Raw genomic sequence first — 19,168 nt, 5'->3', positions numbered from 1 at the left:
CTATACCTCTATCATCACAACCTCCACAATCCTGACCTCCTTCAACTCTATCATTACAACCTCCACAATCCTGACCTCCTACACCTTTATCATCACAACCTGCACAATCCTGACCTCCTACAACTCTATCATCACAACCTCAACAATCCTGACCTCCTTCAACTCTATCATTACAACCTCCACAATCCTGACCTCCAACACCTCTATCATCACAACCTGCACAATCCTGACCTCCTATACCTCTATCATCACAACCTCCACAATCCTGACCTCCTACACCTCTATCATCACAACCTGCACAATCCTGACCTCCTACACCTTTATCATCACAACCTGCACAATCCTGACCTCCTATACCTCTATCATCAAAACCTCCACAATCCTGACCTCCTTCAACTCTATCATTACAACCTCCACAATCCTGACCTCCTACACCTTTATCATCACAACCTGCACAATCCTGACCTCCTACAACTCTATCATCACAACCTCAACAATCCTGACCTCCTTCAACTCTATCATTACAACCTCCACAATCCTGACCTCCAACACCTCTATCATCACAACCTGCACAATCCTGACCTCCTATACCTCTATCATCACAACCTCCACAATCCTGACCTCCTACACCTCTATCATCACAACCTGCACAATCCTGACCTCCTACACCTTTATCATCACAACCTGCACAATCCTGACCTCCTATACCTCTATCATCAAAACCTCCACAATCCTGACCTCCTTCAACTCTATCATTACAACCTCCACAATCCTGACCTCCTACACCTTTATCATCACAACCTGCACAATCCTGACCTCCTACACCTTTATCATCACAACCTGCACAATCCTGACCTCCTACACCTCTATCATCACAACCTCCACAATCCTGACCTCCTACACCTTTATCATCACAACCTGCACAATCCTGACCTCCTATACCTTTATCATCACAACCTGCACAATCCTGACCTCCTATACCTCTATCATCACAACCTGCACAATCCTGACCTCCTACACCTTTATCATCACAACCTGCACAATCCTGACCTCCTATACCTCTATCATCACAACCTCCACAATCCTGACCTCCTTCAACTCTATCATCACAACCTCAACAATTCTGACCTCCTACACCTCTATCATCACAACCTTCACAATCCTGACCTCCCACACCTCTATCATTACAACCTCCACAATCCTGACCTCCCACACCTCTATCATTACAACCTCCACAATCCTGACCTCCTACACCTCTATCATTACAACCTCCACAATCCTGACCTTCTACACCTCTATCATCACAACCTCCACGATCCTGACCTCCCACACCTCTATCATTACAACCTCCACAATCCTGACCTCCTACACCTCTATCATCACAACCTCCACAATCCTGACCTCCCACACCTCTATCATTACAACCTCCACAATCCTGACCTCCCACACCTCTATCATTACAACCTCCACAGTCCCGACCTCCCACACCTCTATCATTACAACCTCCACAATCCTGACCTCCTACACCTCTATCATCACAACCTGCACAATCCTGACCTCCTACACCTCTATCATCACAGCCTCCACAATCCTGACCTCCCACACCTCTACCATCATAAGCTCCACAATCCTGACCTCCTACACCTCTATCATCACAACCTCCACAATCCTGATCTCCTACACCTCTATCATCACAACCTGCACAATCCTGACCTCCTACACCTCTATCATCACAACCTCCACAATCCTGACCTCCTACACCTCTATCATCATGACCTCCACAATCCTGATCTCCTACACCTCTATCATCACAACCTCCACAATCCTGACCTCCCACACCTCTATCATCACAGCCTGCACAATCCTGACCTCCTACACCTTTATCATCACAACCTCCACAATCCTGACCTCCCACACCTCTATCACCACAACCTCCACAATCCTGACCTCCCACACCTCTATCATTACAACCTCCACAATCCTGACCTCCTACACCTCTATCATCACAACCTCCACAATCCTGACCTCCCACACCTCTATCATTACAACCTCCACAATCCTGACCTACTACACCTCTATCATCACAACCTCCACAATCCTGACCTCCCACACCTCTATCATTACAACCTCCACAATCCTGACCTACTACACCTCTATCATCACAACCTCCACAATCCTGATCTCCTACACCTCTATCATCACAGCCTCCACAATCCTGACCTCCCACACCTCTATCATCACAACCTCCACAATCCTGATCTCCTACACCTCTATCATTACAACCCCCACAATCCTGACCTCCCACACCTCTATCATTACAACCTCCACAATCCTGACCTCCTACACCTCTATCATCACAGCCTCCACAATCCTGACCTCCCACACCTCTATCATCACAGCCTGCACAATCCTGACCTCCTACACCTTTATCATCACAACCTCCACAATCCTGATCTCCTACACCTCTATCATCACAGCCTCCACAATCCTGACCTCCCACACCTCTATCATCACAACCTCCACAATCCTGACCTCCTACACCTCTATCATCACAACCTCCACAATCCTGACCTCCCACACCTCTATCATTACAACCTCCACAATCCCGACCTCCCACACCTCTATCATTACAACCTCCACAATCCCGACCTCCCACACCTCTATCATTACAACCTCCACAATCCCGACCTCCCACACCTCTATCGTTTTCATTACAATCGTCATCATCATGTCGGACACCTCTCACCAAGATTTCAACCATCATCATCATCATCTCCTACACCTCATCTGCTGCTACAGTCTCTTTCTCTAAATATCAACATTCAAACTTCTGAATATTTGTACAAACTCACCGAGAGTAAATCCTGTAGTCCAGGTGGGATTAGAGCTAATCCGGCCATAATTATCTGAAGGAGAGAAGGGTCAGCTTCACATACGACAATGCCAAATGCTACACCGTGACCTGTATATACAGTGCAGATACTGCTACACCGTGACCTGTATATACAGTGCAGACACTGCTACACCATGACCTGTATATACAGTGCAGATACTGCTACACCATGACCTGTATATACAGTGGAGACACTGCTACACCGTGACCTGTATATACAGTGCAGATACTGCTACACCGTGACCTGTATATACAGTGCAGATACTGCTACACCGTGAACTGTATATACAGTGCAGATACTGCTACACCGTGACCTGTATATACAGTGCAGATACTGCTACACCGTGACCTGTATATACAGTGCAGATACTGCTACACCGTGACCTGTATATACAGTGCAGATACTGCTACACCGTGACCTGTATATACAATGCAGATACTGCTACACCGTGACCTGTATATACAGTGCAGATACTGCTACACCATGACCTGTATATACAGTGCAGATACTGCTACACCGTGACCTGTATATACAGTGCAGATACTGCTACACTGTGACCTGTATATACAGTGCAGATACTGCTACACCGTGACCTGTATATACAGTGCAGATACTGCTACACCGTGACCTGTATATACAGTGCAGATACTGCTACACTGTGACCTGTATATACAGTGCAGATACTGCTACACCGTGACCTGTATATACAGTGCAGATACTGCTACACCATGACCTGTATATACAGTGCAGATACTGCTACACCGTGACCTGTATATACAGTGCAGATACTGCTACACCGTGACCTGTATATACAGTGCAGATACTGCTACACCGTGACCTGTATATACAGTGCAGATACTGCTACACCATGACCTGTATATACAGTGCAGATACTGCTACACCGTTACCTGTATATACAGTCCAGATACTGCTACACCGTTACCTGTATATACAGTGCAGATACTGCTACACCGTTACCTGTATATACAGTGCAGATACTGCTACACCGTTACCTGTATATACAGTGCAGCCCAGCAGTAGAGACAGGCACATACCTTCCTTGTCTTCCGGTGCTGCTCCTCTGTCTCGGGGCACTGTGCTGTGCAACAGGAAATTGCGTTATGTCCTGTAATCAGAGAATATTCAGGGAAACAAGTAACCTCATGTGGTATATCAGTCACCCCGGCGGAAACAGTTATTACAGGACAGGAGGAGTGGTACTGTGCAGTGTATATATACAGGAGGAGTGGTACTGTGCAGTGTATATATACAGGACAGGAGGAGTGGTACTGTGCAGTGTATATATACAGGACAGGAGGAGTGGTACTGTGCAGTGTATATATACAGGACAGGAGGAGTGGTACTGTGCAGTGTATATATACAGGACAGGAGGAGCGGTACTGTGCAGTGTATATATACAGGACAGGAGGAGCGGTACTGTGCAGTGTATATATACAGGAGGAGTGGTACTGTGCAGTGTATATATACAGGAGGAGCTGTACTGTGCATTGTATATATACAGGAGGAGTGGTACTGTGCAGTGTATATATACAGGAGGAGTGGTACTGTGCAGTGTATATATACAGGAGGAGCTGTACTGTGCAGTGTATATATAGGAGGAGCTGTACTGTGCAGTGTATATATACAGGAGGAGTGGTACTGTGCAGTGTATATATACAGGACAGGAGGAGTGGTACTGTGCAGTGTATATATACAGGACAGGAGGAGTGGTGCTGTGCAGTGTATATATACAGGACAGGAGGAGGGGTACTGTGCAGGGTATATATACAGGAGGAGTGGTACTGTGCAGGGTATATATACAGGACAGGAGGAGGGGTACTGTGCAGTGTATATATACAGGACAGGAGGAGGGGTACTGTGCAGGGTATATATACAGGAGGAGTGGTACTGTGCAGGGTATATATACAGGAGGAGCTGTACTGTGCAGGGTATATATACAGGACAGGAGGAGTGGTACTGTGCAGGGTATATATACAGGACAGGAGGAGTGGTACTGTGCAGTGTATATATACAGGACAGGAGGAGTGGTACTGTGCAGTGTATATATACAGGACAGGAGGAGTGGTACTGTGCAGTGTATATATACAGGACAGGAGGAGTGGTACTGTGCAGTGTATATATACAGGAGGAGTGGTACTGTGCAGTGTATATACAGGACAGGAGGAGTGGTACTGTGCAGTGTATATATACAGGACAGGAGGAGTGGTACTGTGCAGTGTATATATACAGGAGGAGCTGTACTGTGCAGTGTATATATACAGGAGGAGTGGTACTGTGCAGTGTATATATACAGGAGGAGTGGTACTGTGCAGTGTATACACACAGGACAGGAGGAGTGGCGCTGAGAGTAGCACCTGCCTCCTGAGCTCAAGCACTTCCAGGAGGAGGGTCGTCGTCTGCCTCTCTTCTCCCCAGGGAGAGGCAGGCCTACTGGGAGGCCGGCATGGCTTCCCAGCCTCCTATCCCCCGGTCTATGCCGGCGGGGGAGAAGGAGCCTCAACAACCGGCCCAGGAGGGAGTGAGGAGATCGGGAAGGGTGAGGAAGAATACATCCACCTGCTCCAACCCCGAGACTGTTCACCGCCAGCCCAGAGAGGGAGACCGGGGCACCCCAGGCCCCAGGAACAAGAGCCCAGCAAGATCCTGGGGGGAGATGAGCTCCAGCGAGTCCACAAGTTCCTTCTCCTCCCGAGTGGTCGCCACGTTGCGAGAGTACGAGGACGCCGGCAAAGCACTAACCCAGCTGAAAGAGGAGCTGAGGGAGGCCCGGGTCCTGAACACCCGGGCGTCCAACAAGGAAAGACCCGCGACCTCCCAGAGGTTTAAAGCCCTCAGAGACGAGGTGGTCAGGTTAGTGCTCCTCCGAGAGGGGATTGAGAAAAGCGCAGGTCCCTTCCTGGAGAGGTTTAAGAACCAGCGGCGGTTCTCAGAAATGAAGGGGTTAAACACCTCAGGAGAACCGCCAGCCGGCGTCCTTAGTGAAGAGGAGGAGGAGGATGAAGAGGTGACTGGAGTCTCAGGTGCTGGAGCCAGTGAGGGGCAGAGCTGGAGCTCAAGTGGTCTCCCTGCAGGGCAGAGGACTCCCACAGCAGAGGCTGGAGTGTCGGGGGAGGAGGAGGAAGGAGGACTGCTGAGGGAGATCCGACTGCTGGAGTCACCAGTGGACCTGACGCGGTTTTCCTTCGGTGAGGACAAACCAGTGGAGGAGACAGGGAAGAGGAGGAAGAAGAAGACCGGAGGAGCCGCACAGGAGGTGGTGAGTTACAAGTATGTACCAATGACTGATGTTGCGCCTGCCACCTTCTGTTTAAACCCCACCAAACCTAAAGGCACGGGCTCTGCAGTGGGCTCGAGGCAGAGGCAAGGTGGGGAGAGGAGGAGGACGTCCGGCGATGCTGCCATCTGTGCGGGGAACAGTGCAGGGGGCGAGGCTGTGGAGGTACTCACAGCGCCGGACATAGGAAGTTCTGTGGAGTTTCCCACCCTGGCCTCTGCGGCTAAGCCGGTTATCACCGGGGCTGGGGGGGCAGGGAAGGATGTGAAAAACACACCTGTGAGGAACACTGGGCACACTGCTGCGACAGGGGGGCAGTGTGCCCCAGCGCCCAAAAAGGACACTAAGACCCCAAAGTCTGTGGGTGCAGGGCGGGCAGAGGTGCCGAGAAAACAGTCTGGCCAGAACAAGGACCAAAATGCTGAAGTAGGGGGGCGGGGCGCTCCAGGAGACGACCTGCAGAAAGCCAGCAGCAACCAAAGGGAAACGGGTGTGGTGCTGCAGGGAAAAGAGTCTCTGGAGGTGCTCCCCTCCCCCGGCCCAGCAGGTGTGAGTGCAGAGACACCAGACACAAGGGAGGAAGGAACGGAGGTGACTGTGGAAGGTGCAGAGAACAGCAGAGGTAATGGGGTGACAAGTAAAGAGAATAGAAATAGAGGTGTAGTGAATGATGGGAGTAATGGTGGAGCAGATGGTGAGAGTAAAGGTGGAGCAGATGATGAGAGTAGTAGGAATGGTGGAATTAGTGGTACAGTGAATGATGATGCAGCAAATGGTGGGGGTAGTGGTGCAGTGAATGATGATGTAGCAAATGGTGGGGGTAGTGGTGGAATGAATGCTGGGAGTTGTGGGATGGTGGGAGTTGTGGTGTAGCAAATGTTGGGGGTAGTGGTGTAATGAATGGTGGGAGTAATGGTCCTGCGAATGGTGTGAGTAGTAGTGGAGTGAACGATGGGAGTAATGGTCCTGCGAATGGTGTGAATAGTACTGGAGTGAATGGTGGGAGCAGCACTGGTGTTGGTGGGGGGGAAGTAGGTGCTGGTCCCGCTGCCCCCCCAGCATTGGCGGGGGCTTCAGCCCAAAGCTATTCAGAAGCTGTCAGTGCTGGGGGTAGTAGTGCGCCCTCGTCTGGTGGCCCTGGGGATGGTGACTTGCAACAGCAGCTCCTGGACGCCCTGAGGAGAGGGGAGAGCTCCATCACTGTAGAGGGGAGGGAGGTTGATCTGTCTTTCTGGATAGAGAGACATGGTCTTTCAGCCTTCCGAGATAGAGGGGCAGAGACTGTCTGGTCTCTGCCGACAACGGGGCAGAGGAGTAACCGTAGGAACGTGGTCCGTCTCCAGTGGGTAAGCAAGGATGCCTGTCCTGATAGGTCGAAGGTGGTTGAGCTCCTGCTGGGGATGGGCTTTGTGGCATATGACATCTTTGCCTTGATCCATCCCTATGGGACCTCTTACTTCGATGTCAGCTTCGTGAGACCGGAGGGCCTTGAGCTTTTCTGGTCTCGCCATGAGCTGGCTCGGAGTCGCCCCGAATGGCATGGTCTCTTTCCCCTGGCAATAACTCGCCAAGATTCAGTCAGGAAAGTGACCGTTCTGACTAGTAACGAGTCGCTTTCCTGTATGGACATTACCACCTGGGTGAGTAGATACGGAGAGGTCACCAATATTCCCGAAAAGAATCTGGATGACCATGGTATCTGGTCAGGGGCCTGGACCTTCATGGTGAGATTGAAGGTTTCGGGAAACACTGTTACCCATATCCCCTCCTCAACCTTTTTGGGGAGGGATAGGATCTTGATTTTCTACCGGGGGCAGCCTAAGGTCTGTCACAGGTGCGGTAGCCCCACACACTTCAGTGCGCAGTGTACCACCCAGAAATGCGCACTGTGTGGGGACCTCGGTCATCTTGCTGCTGCCTGTCGCAGGATTAGGTGTAACTTGTGTGGTGACCTCGGTCACCCGTTCAGTCGCTGTCCGCGTTCCTTCGCCAATGCGGTCCTGAAAGCGGCGAGTGTGGGACAGGCGCATGCCGGGACTAATCTTGCCGGTGAAGGGACCAGTAGGGGCGGGGGAGGCAGGGATCCGGTGAGGAGCAAGCTGCCGCCATCCACCATCAGGCGGCAGGAGAAGCGCCGTGGGGACAGGGGGCAGGGAGTAATGTCCCTAAACTCTGACCCAGGTACTTCACTTGCAGCTGAGGATCCTAAAGACAGTGAATTGAGCGAGGAAGTCAAGAGACTTGAAAGGGAAGAGCGAGAGGACGCCACGTCTTCCCAGGAACCCTCTTCTGGTGATAGTCTAGATGAGGGAGAGGGGGAGTGGTCACAGAAAAAGAAAAAGGGTAACAGGAAAACGGCCAGAGGTAGGAGGGGGACCAGGTCTCGAGCTGCCTCTTTGGAGTGCGACCCCTCTGACTCTCTGGCCATGATCCAAGCGCCATTGGAGGGTTCAGCCGCCCCCCCTCTGGTGGATCTCTCCAACCGGTTCGGGGCTCTCCAGGACCTCCCTCTGGAGGGGGGAAGTGGGGACCCAGGGCCGGAGGTTGCGGACAAGGTGGTTGGGGCTCAGGAGATGGCTGGGTCTTCCTCTCGGGGGGCAAATACAAAGCCCTCTGGGGGGATGACTAACCCAGGACCACCAGACGAGGGCAAGAATCTATGTAAGGAGAGAATGGATGAATCTGTTTGTCTTAAGCGCACTAAAAACCCGTCATTATCAGAGGAAGAGGTTGGGACTGTCAGTGGTGGGAAGAAAAAGGCTATCTAATTCAATCAATCATGATGGCGGCACCCACCCCGTTGACGCTGGCAACTATTAATGTTTGCAGCATAAAGTCAGATGCGGCAAGGTACACGGCCTTTCATTTTCTCGGCCAACTTGACGCCGACATTTTGTTTTTGCAGGAGACCAGGTTGACCGATATATCAACCTTGCATAAAGCAAGGCGGGAGTGGAGGCATGGGCCCTCCTACTGGTCTCTTGCGGCCGAGCCGTATAGCGGGGTGGCGGTCCTTTTTAAGACCGCAGCGGTTGAATGCAGACGAGTGATCGAATTAGAAATGGGGAGATGCTTGATCCTAGATGTCTCCATGGGGGACAAGAGCTTCGGCTCATTAACATCTATGGTTCCCAGTCCAAGTGGGACCGCAAATGTCTCTTCCTGAAGATCAAACCTTTTTTATTTTCGAGTCGGCAGGTGGTCTTCGGAGGGGATTTCAACAATGTCACGAGATCCTGTGATAGAGGAGGTTCCGGAGACCGGCTGGCTTATGACTGCGTCGCGTTAAACAGGATAGTGAGTGAGGCTCGCCTGGTGGATGTCCACATCCGGCACAACCCGGGCGACACGGGATTCACCTTTTTTAGAGGTAGTCAGTGCAGGTCTAGGCTAGATAGGTTTTATTTGAAGGAGGAGGCCGTCTCTTCGCCGTTGTCGGTTGTGGAGGTGGAGTTCTCCGATCACTGTTTGATTATGTTTTCTCTCAACGTTACAGAGACTCCTCGGATGGGAAGAGGCTATTGGAAGCTGAATTCATCACTCCTTGAGGAAGAAGCTGTAAGACGGTCTTTTGAGGAATTCTTTCAGAGCCAGGTACCATTGCTGGGCCTAAGTAACACTAAGTCGGAGTGGTGGGAGATGTTCAAACATCGGGTGGCGAGATTCTTCCGGCAGCTCTCGAACCTCAGAAGCCTGAACAGGGATCGCCTGTATCAGAGCCTGAGGAGGAAACTCGAGCATCTTGTCTCGACTGGAGGTAGCCGCGAGGAGATCTCCAGAGTGAAGTCCTTGCTGAAGAGGTGTCAGTACGATAGGCACGCATCTTTGGTTTTCGAGAGGGACTACGGGAAGTACTGCTCGCCCGACCCTTACAGAAACTGTAAGATGTCAGTGAATAGTAAGATAGTGACGGGGCTGGTGGACAGTACGGGGTCCCTGAGAAGGTCCAGATCAGGGATCTTGGAGGTTGTCAGTTCCTACTACTCGCACCTCTTGGGAAGGAGGGAGCTTGATCGTGACGGGATGTCGGCTTTCCTGGCTGAATCTGTTCCTGAGCCAGGGGCTGACCTCTCGCTGGGCGATTTGGCAGAAGCGATCAAAGAAGAGGAAGTGAGACTGGCGATCGATGGGCTTAGGCCCAAAAAGTCGCCAGGTCCGGATGGCTTAACATCCGAGTTCTTTAGGACCTTTAGGGACTCTTTGGTCCCCCTCTTGACTCAGGTGTTTAACGAGTGTCTCTCCTCGGGCACTCTGCCGAGATCATTAAGGAGGTCAGCTTTGATCATTTTGTCAAAGGGTAAGGATCCGTCACGCATTGAGAACTGGCGTCCCATAGCACTTCTCAATGTGGACAGGAAGATTTTGGCTAAGATACTTTTCAACAGGCTGGTGAAGTTTGCACCCCGGCTCCTTTCGGAGGTTCAGCACTGTTGCGTTCCTGGCCGTAGCACTTTTAGTGCTGTTCTAGGTGTCCGAGAGGCCGTGGAGCAAGGCAGGGCGGGCCTCTGGAAGGGGTTCTTGCTGACCCTGGATCAGGCAAAAGCCTTTGATCGGGTTAACCACGAGTACCTCTGGTCCACTCTTTTGAGGTATGGTCTGCCTGGAGGGTTTGTGGACTGGCTTAAGACCTTGTATGCAGGGGCTGAGACTTTCCCTCTGGTGAATGGGTGGATTGGACGACCTTTTGGGGTAGGATCCGGTGTCCGTCAGGGCTGTCCTCTTAGCCCTTTGCTTTACGCGTTTGCGATCGATCCCTTCCTCAGAAGGATCGATTGTAGACCGTTGGCGGGGGTGCGGATGGGCGGGGTGGCGCCGGAGACTATCCTGAGGGTGGTGGCCTACGCGGACGATGTCACCGTCTTTGTTTCTTCGCAAGAGGAGGCAGCAGCGGTGATGTCAGAAGTGGAGCGCTACTCGGAGGCATCCGGGTCCAAGGTCAGCCAGGATAAGTGTGAGAGTCTCTGGCTGGGAGGCGGAGATCCCGGGTTTGATCTTCCGGACACCCTCTCCGAACCCCAAGAACATGCCAAAGTCCTGGGCATCGAATTCGGCCAGGGTGATTACCCCACGAAAAACTGGGAAGGCAGAATCAAAGGTGTCGCCCAAAGAGTGGACCAATGGAGGGGTTGGTCTTTGACCCTGAGGGAAAGGGTTGGCCTGTGCAAAGCTTTCCTGCTCCCCTTGCTAATCTACCTGGGCAGCGTCTGTGTCTTGCCAGAGCCTCTCTGGACACGGGTCTACAGTCTGTTCTTCCAGATGTTATGGGGGAACAGACTGAACCTAGTCAAGCGGGAGGTCACTTACCGCACGAGGAGACTAGGGGGTTTGAATATGGTGAACCCCGTGGTGTTCCTAGTGAACACTTTCTTGAGGGTGAACGTGGCAAACCTCTGGAAAGAGAGGGCTCCTCCGTGGGTATTCTCCTGCAAGGGATGGTTTCAGCCTTTCTTCCAGGAATGGGAGACAGGGGGAAGATTGAAGGATCTTCGCACACCACACGGGCATCTCCCGGCTTATGTTACCCCGGTTCTGAAAATGATCCGCCGGTGGGGTCTGGGAATGTGGGAGGTGAGGTCCCTCCCGAGGAAACTCCTCGATATGAGGGTCTTGCTTTCTCATTTTCAGAGTCCATTGGCCCTCAAAGACTGCCCAAGTCGGGATCTGGAGGTTGGGTTGAGTTTGTTAAATTCTAGCAGGATCCCCGAGAAGTACTGGGACTTGACTTGGCGCTGCTTCCATGGTAAGCTGTATGTGAGGGACAATTTGAAGTACAGGAGCTCCGAGGACAGGAATTGCCCCCGTGAGGCTTGTGCTAACGTGCTGGAAAGCATGGAGCACTTCCTGCTTCATTGTCCCTTTAATACAGAGGTGTACAACAGGGTGGGGGCTTCCATTGGTTGGCCGCGGCTGGCTACTCTGTCCTACGCCGGGTGGGCCTATGGAGCGTTCGGAGACCTTGGGAGAAGGGACCGAGACACTTTATTCATAGTCAGCGCAGTGGTGAGGTATTTCACGTGGAACGCACGAGTTTTTGTCTCGACGCAGAGTAAAATCCTCCATGTAGATGAAGTCTGTAGGAACATCCTAGGTGACCTGGTGAAGGTACGTTCTCTGGAGTATGAAAGACTGGGTGCCCGGAGGGCGGCCCGTCTCTGGAGGGGCTTTTCCTTCAGGGTGCCTTAGTCCGGTAGTACTCCTATATCCTGGTGGTGGGCCGATGTCTTTTCACCCTAGATTTTTGTTTTGTATTTCTGTCTCCTGAATAGAAGGTTTGCCGGCATCGAACTTGAGCCTTGGATGGTGAGTGTGTAGGTTGTGTTCTGTATATATTGTATATAATGTATAATAGGGGGTTTTAGTTAGGTTGGGTGGGGGATTTGGGGGGGTTCTTCATCGGCGGTGATAAGAGGACTGATCTGGCCTGGTCCAGGCCCCGCCTGGGGAAAAACTTTGGGGCCTGATCCTAGCTCGGAGTAATCCTGAACTTTGTGGCCAGAGCTGGATCAGGGGTGGCGGGATAGTTAGTGTAGGTCTGTGTTTTATATATATATTAAAAATTACAAAAAAAATATAAAATATAAAAAAAAAAAAAAAAAAAAAAAAATTGTTCATGTCACTATTGTGTATATTGTTATTTTTGTTTTTCTGTGGTGTGAATGAGGTGCGGTAAGGGGGTGACTAAGGTCAGGCAGTGGGACCAGTAGGTTAGTGTTAGTTCCCAGTTGTATATACGTTATATTAGGTTTAGTGTTTTATTGTATATAATCTTGTATATAGGACGGTGTTTTATGTGTATATAGGACGGTGTGAGTGTTGTGTGGGATTGTATATAGTAGTATGAATGAAGCTGGGCCGGGGGTCTTATAGGTTTTATAATAGTTATTTCCTGTATATATATATATATTCCTGGGGGGATTTATTTTGTTTCTATTTTCTGTGATTTGTCGTCTTGTTTTGTTCTTATGTTCGGTGTCCTGTAATGTATTATTGTTCTGTCATGTACTGTATATATACAGGAGGAGTGGTACTGTGCAGTGTATATATACAGGAGGAGTGGTACTGTGCAGTGTATATATACAGGAGGAGTGGTACTGTGCAGTGTATATATACAGGAGGGGTGGTACTGTGCAGGGTATATATACAGGAGGAGTGGTACTGTGCAGTGTATATATACAGGAGGAGTGGTACTGTGCAGTGTATATATACAGGACAGGAGGAGTTGGTACTGTGCAGTGTATATATACAGGACAGGAGGAGTGGTACTGTGCAGTGTATATATACTGGACAGGAGGAGTGGTACTGTGCAGTGTATATATACAGGACAGGAGGAGTGGTACTGTGCAGTGTATATATACAGGAGGAGTGGTACTGTGCAGTGTATATATACAGGAGGAGTGGTACTGTGCAGTGTATATATACAGGACAGGAGGAGTGGTACTGTGCAGTGTATATATACAGGACAGGAGGAGTGGTACTGTGCAGTGTATATATACAGGACAGGAGGAGTGGTACTGTGCAGTGTATATATACAGGACAGGAGGAGTGGTACTGTGCAGTGTATATATACAGGAGGAGTGGTACTGTGCAGTGTATATATACAGGAGGGGTGGTACTGTGCAGTGTATATATACAGGAGGAGTGGTACTGTGCAGTGTATATATACAGGAGGAGTGGTACTGTGCAGTGTATATATACAGGACAGGAGGAGTGGTACTGTGCAGTGTATATATACAGGACAGGAGGAGTGGTACTGTGCAGTGTATATATACAGGACAGGAGGAGTGGTACTGTGCAGTGTATATATACAGGAGAAGTGGTACTGTGCAGGGTATATATACAGGACAGGAGGAGTGGTACTGTGCAGTGTATATATACAGGACAGGAGGAGTGGTACTGTGCAGTGTATATATACAGGACAGGAGGAGTGGTACTGTGCAGTGTATATATACAGGACAGGAGGAGTGGTGCCGTGCAGTGTATATATACAGGACAGGAGGAGTGGTACTGTGCAGTGTATATATACAGGAGAAGTGGTACTGTGCAGGGTATATATACAGGACAGGAGGAGTGGTACTGTGCAGTGTATATATACAGGACAGGAGGAGTGGTACTGTGCAGTGTATATATACAGGACAGGAGGAGTGGTACTGTGCAGTGTATATATACAGGACAGGAGGAGTGGTACTGTGCAGTGTATATATACAGGACAGGAGGAGTGGTACTGTGCAGTGTATATATACAGGACAGGAGGAGTGGTACTGTGCAGTGTATATATACAGGACAGGAGGAGTGGTACTGTGCAGTGTATATATACAGGACAGGAGGAGTGGTACTGTGCAGTGTATATATACAGGAGGAGTGGTACTGTGCAGTGTATATATACAGGACAGGAGGAGTGGTACTGTGCAGTGTATATATACAGGACAGGAGGAGTGGTACTGTGCAGTGTATATATACAGGAGGAGCAGTACTGTGCAGTGTATATATACAGGACAGGAGGAGTGGTACTGTGCAGTGTATATATACAGGACAGGAGGAGTGGTACTGTGCAGTGTATATACAGGATAGGAGGAGTGGTACTGTGCAGTGTATATATACAGGAGGAGTGGTACTGTGCAGTGTATATACAGGATAGGAGGAGTGGTACTGTACAGTGTATATATACAGGACAGGAGAAGTGGTACTGTGCAGTGTATATATACAGGAGGAGCAGTACTGTGCAGTGTATATATACAGGACAGGAGGAGTGGTACTGTGCAGTGTATATATACAGGACAGGAGGAGTGGTACTGTGCAGTGTATATACAGGATAGGAGGAGTGGTACTGTGCAGTGTATATATACAGGAGGAGTGGTACTGTGCAGTGTATATACAGGATAGGAGGAGTGGTACTGTACAGTGTATATATACAGGACAGGAGAAGTGGTACTGTGCAGTGTATATACAGGATAGGAGGAGTGGTACTGTGCAGGGTATATATACAGGAGGAGTGGTACTGTGCAGTGTATATACAGGATAGGAGGAGTGGTACTGTACAGTGTATATATACAGGACAGGAGAAGTGGTACTGTGCAGTGTATATATACAGGACAGGAGGAGTGGTACTGTGCAGTGTATATATACAGGAGGAGTGGTACTGTGCAGTGTATATATACAGGAGGAGTGGTACTGTGCAGTGTATATGTACAGGACAGGAGGAGTGGTACTGTGCAGTGTATATATACAGGAGGAGTGGTACTGTGCAGTGTATATATACAGGACAGGAGGAGTGGTACCGAGCAGTGTATATATACAGGACAGGAGGAGTGGTACTGTGCAGTGTATATATACAGGACAGGAGGAGTGGTACTGTGCAGTGTATATATACAGGAGGAGTGGTACTGTGCAGTGTATATATACAGGACAGGAGTAGTGGCACTGTGCAGTGTATATATACAGGACAGGAGGAGTGGTACTGTGCAGTGTATATATGCAGGAGGAGTGGTACTGTGCAGTGTATATATACAGGACAGGAGTAGTGGTACTGTGCAGTGTATATATACAGGACAGGAGGAGTGGTACTGTGCAGTGTATATATACAGGACAGGAGGAGTGGTACTGTGCAGTGTATATATACAGGACAGGAGGAGTGGTACTGTGCAGTGTATATATACAGGACAGGAGGAGTGGTACTGTGCAGTGTATATATACAGGACAGGAGGAGTGGTACTGTGCAGTGTATATATACAGGACAGGAGGAGTGGTACTGTGCAGTGGATATATGCAGGAGAAGTGGTACTGTGCAGTGGATATATGCAGGAGAAGTGGTACTGTGCAGTGTGTATATACAGGATAAGTGGTACTGTGCAGTGTATATATACAGAAGTGGTATTGTGCAGTGTATATGTACAGGAGAAGTGGTACTGTGCAGTGTATATATACAGGACAGGAGGAGTGGTACTGTGCAGTGTATATGTACAGAAGTGGTATTGTGCAGTGTATATGTACAGGAGGAGTGGTACTGTGCAGTGTATATATTTAGGACAGGAGGAGTCGTACTGTGCAGTGTATATATACAGGACAGGAGGAGTGGTACTGTGCAGTGGATATATGCAGGAGAAGTGGTACTGTGCAGTGTGTATATACAGGATAAGTGGTACTGTGCAGTGTATATATACAGGAGGAGTGGTACTGTGCAGTGTATATATACAGGACAGGAGGAGTGGTACTGTGCATTGTATATATACAGGACAGGAGGAGTGGTACTGTGCAGTGTATATATACAGAAGTGGTATTGTGCAGTGTATATGTACAGGAGAAGTGGTACTGTGCAGTGTATATATACAGGAGGAGTGGTACTGTGCAGTGTATATATACAGGACAGGAGGAGTGGTACTGTGCAGTGTATCTATACAGGACAGGAGGAGTGGTACTGTGCAGTGGATATATGCAGGAGAAGTGGTACTGTGCAGTGTGTATATACAGGATAAGTGGTACTGTGCAGTGTATATATACAGGAGGAGTGGTACTGTGCAGTGTATATATACAGGACAGGAGGAGTGGTACTGTGCATTGTATATATACAGGACAGGAGGAGTGGTACTGTGCAGTGTATATATATAGAAGTGGTATTGTGCAGTGTATATGTACAGGAGAAGTGGTACTGTGCAGTGTATATATACAGGAGGAGTGGTACTGTGCAGTGTATATATACAGGACAGGAGAAGTGGTACTGTGCAGTGTATATATACAGGACAGGAGGAGTGGTACTGTGCTGTGTATATATACAGGACAGGAGGAGTGGTACTGTGCAGTGTATATATACAGGACAGGAGGAGTGGTACTGTGCAGTGTATATATACAGGACAGGAGGAGTGGTACTGTGCAGTGTATATATACAGGACAGGAGAAGTGGTACTGTGCAGTGTATATATACAGGAGGAGTGGTACTGTGCAGTGTATATATACAGGAGGAGTGGTACTGTGCAGTGTATATATACAGGAGGAGCTGTACTGTGCGGTGTATATATACAGGAGGAGCGGTACTGTGCAGTGTATATATACAGGAGGAGCTGTACTGTGCAGTGTATATATACAGGAGGAGCTGTACTGTGCAGTGTATATATACAGGAGGAGCGGTACTGTGCAGTGTATATATACAGGAGGAGCTGTACTGTGCAGTGTATATATACAGGAGGAGCTGTACTGTGCAGTGTATATATACAGGAGGAGCGGTACTGTGCAGTGTATATATACAGGAGGAGCTGTACTGTGCAGTGTATATATACAGGAGGAGCTGTACTGTGCAGTGTATATATACAGGGGGAGCTGTACTGTGCAGTGTATATATACAGGAGGAGCTGTACTGTGCAGTGTATATATACAGGAGGAGCTGTACTGTACAGTGTATATATACAGGAGGAGCTGTACTGTGCAGTGTATATATACAGGGGGAGCTGTACTGTGCAGTGTATATATACAGGAGGAGCGGTACTGTGCAGTGTATATATACAGGAGGAGCTGTACTGTGCAGTGTATATATATACAGGAGGAGCTGTACTGTGCAGGGTATATATACAGGAGGAGCTGTACTGTGCAGGGTATATATACAGGAGGAGCTGTACTGTGCAGTGTATATATACAGGAGGAGCGGTACTGTGCAGTGTATATATACAGGAGGAGCTGTACTGTGCAGGGTATATATACAGGGGGAGCTGTACTGTGCAGTGTATATATACAGGAGGAGCTGTACTGTGCAGTGTATATATACAGGAGGAGCTGTACTGTGCAGTGTATATATATACAGGAGGAGCTGTACTGTGCAGGGTATATATACAGGAGGAGCTGTACTGTGCAGGGTATATATACAGGAGGAGCTGTACTGTGCAGGGTATATATACAGGAGGAGCTGTACTGTGCAGTGTATATATACAGGAGGAGCGGTACTGTGCAGTGTATATATACAGGAGGAGCTGTACTGTGCAGGGTATATATACAGGGGGAGCTGTACTGTGCAGTGTATATATACAGGAGGAGCTGTACTGTGCAGTGTATATATACAGGAGGAGCTGTACTGTGCAGTGTATATATACAGGGGGAGCTGTACTGTGCAGTGTATATATACAGGAGGAGCTGTACTGTGCAGTGTATATATACAGGAGGAGCTGTACTGTGCAGTGTATATATACAGGAGGAGCTGTACTGTGCAGTGTATATATACAGGAGGAGCGGTACTGTGCAGTGTATATATACAGGAGGAGCTGTACTGTGCAGTGTATATATACAGGGGGAGCTGTACTGTGCAGGGTATATATACAGGAGGAGCTGTACTGTGCAGTGTATATATACAGGAGGAGCTGTACTGTGCAGTGTATATATACAGGAGGAGCTGTACTGTACAGTGTATATATACAGGAGGAGCTGTACTGTGCAGTGTATATATACAGGAGGAGCTGTACTGTGCAGTGTATATATACAGGAGGAGCTGTACTGTGCAGTGTATATATACAGGAGGAGCTGTACTGTGCAGTGTATATATACAGGAGGAGCTGTACTGTGCAGTGTATATATACAGGAGGAGCTGTACTGTGCAGTGTATATATACAGGAGGAGCTGTACTGTGCAGTGTATATATACAGGGGGAGCTGTACTGTGCAGTGTATATATACAGGAGGAGCTGTACTGTGCAGTGTATATATACAGGAGGAGTGGTACTGTGCAGTGTATATATACAGGAGGAGCTGTACTGTGCAGGGTATATATACAGGGGGAGCTGTACTGTGCAGTGTATATATACAGGAGGAGCTGTACTGTGCAGTGTATATATACAGGAGGAGCTGTACTGTGCAGTGTATATATATACAGGGGGAGCTGTACTGTGCAGTGTATATATATACAGGAGGAGCTGTACTGTGCAGGGTATATATACAGGAGGAGCTGTACTGTGCAGGGTATATATACAGGAGGAGCTGTACTGTGCAGTGTATATATACAGGAGGAG

The 19,168-nt window shown here is 49.1% G+C and overlaps 1 protein-coding gene across 3 annotated transcripts in view; it reads right to left on the bottom strand.

The window, feature by feature from the left end:
* LOC141167190 (phospholipid scramblase 3-like) overlaps positions 1-4,071 on the bottom strand; it is a 40,821-nt gene extending 36,750 nt beyond the window's left edge. The window contains exons 1-2 of one of the 3 annotated variants that reach the window (XM_073654622.1): positions 3,950-4,071; positions 2,853-2,906 (exon numbers count right to left, since the gene is read on the bottom strand). In XM_073654622.1, coding sequence (XP_073510723.1) covers positions 2,853-2,900 — 48 coding nt within the window. In that variant the 5' untranslated portion in view covers positions 2,901-2,906; positions 3,950-4,071. Of the gene's footprint in view, positions 1-2,852; positions 2,907-3,907 lie in introns of all 3 variants that reach the window. The other 2 variants (XM_073654623.1, XM_073654620.1) reach the window with 2 other exon arrangements.
* Positions 4,072-19,168: the final 15,097 nt, after the last annotated feature.

This window comes from Phyllobates terribilis, unplaced genomic scaffold (assembly GCF_046119375.1).
Source record: "Phyllobates terribilis strain yellow unplaced genomic scaffold, ASM4611937v1 Scaffold_11__3_contigs__length_659146591, whole genome shotgun sequence".
Classification (NCBI taxonomy): Eukaryota; Metazoa; Chordata; class Amphibia; order Anura; family Dendrobatidae; genus Phyllobates; species Phyllobates terribilis.
The sequence above is the reverse complement of the archived record's forward strand: the minus strand, read 5'-3'. Positions and strand labels throughout refer to the sequence as shown.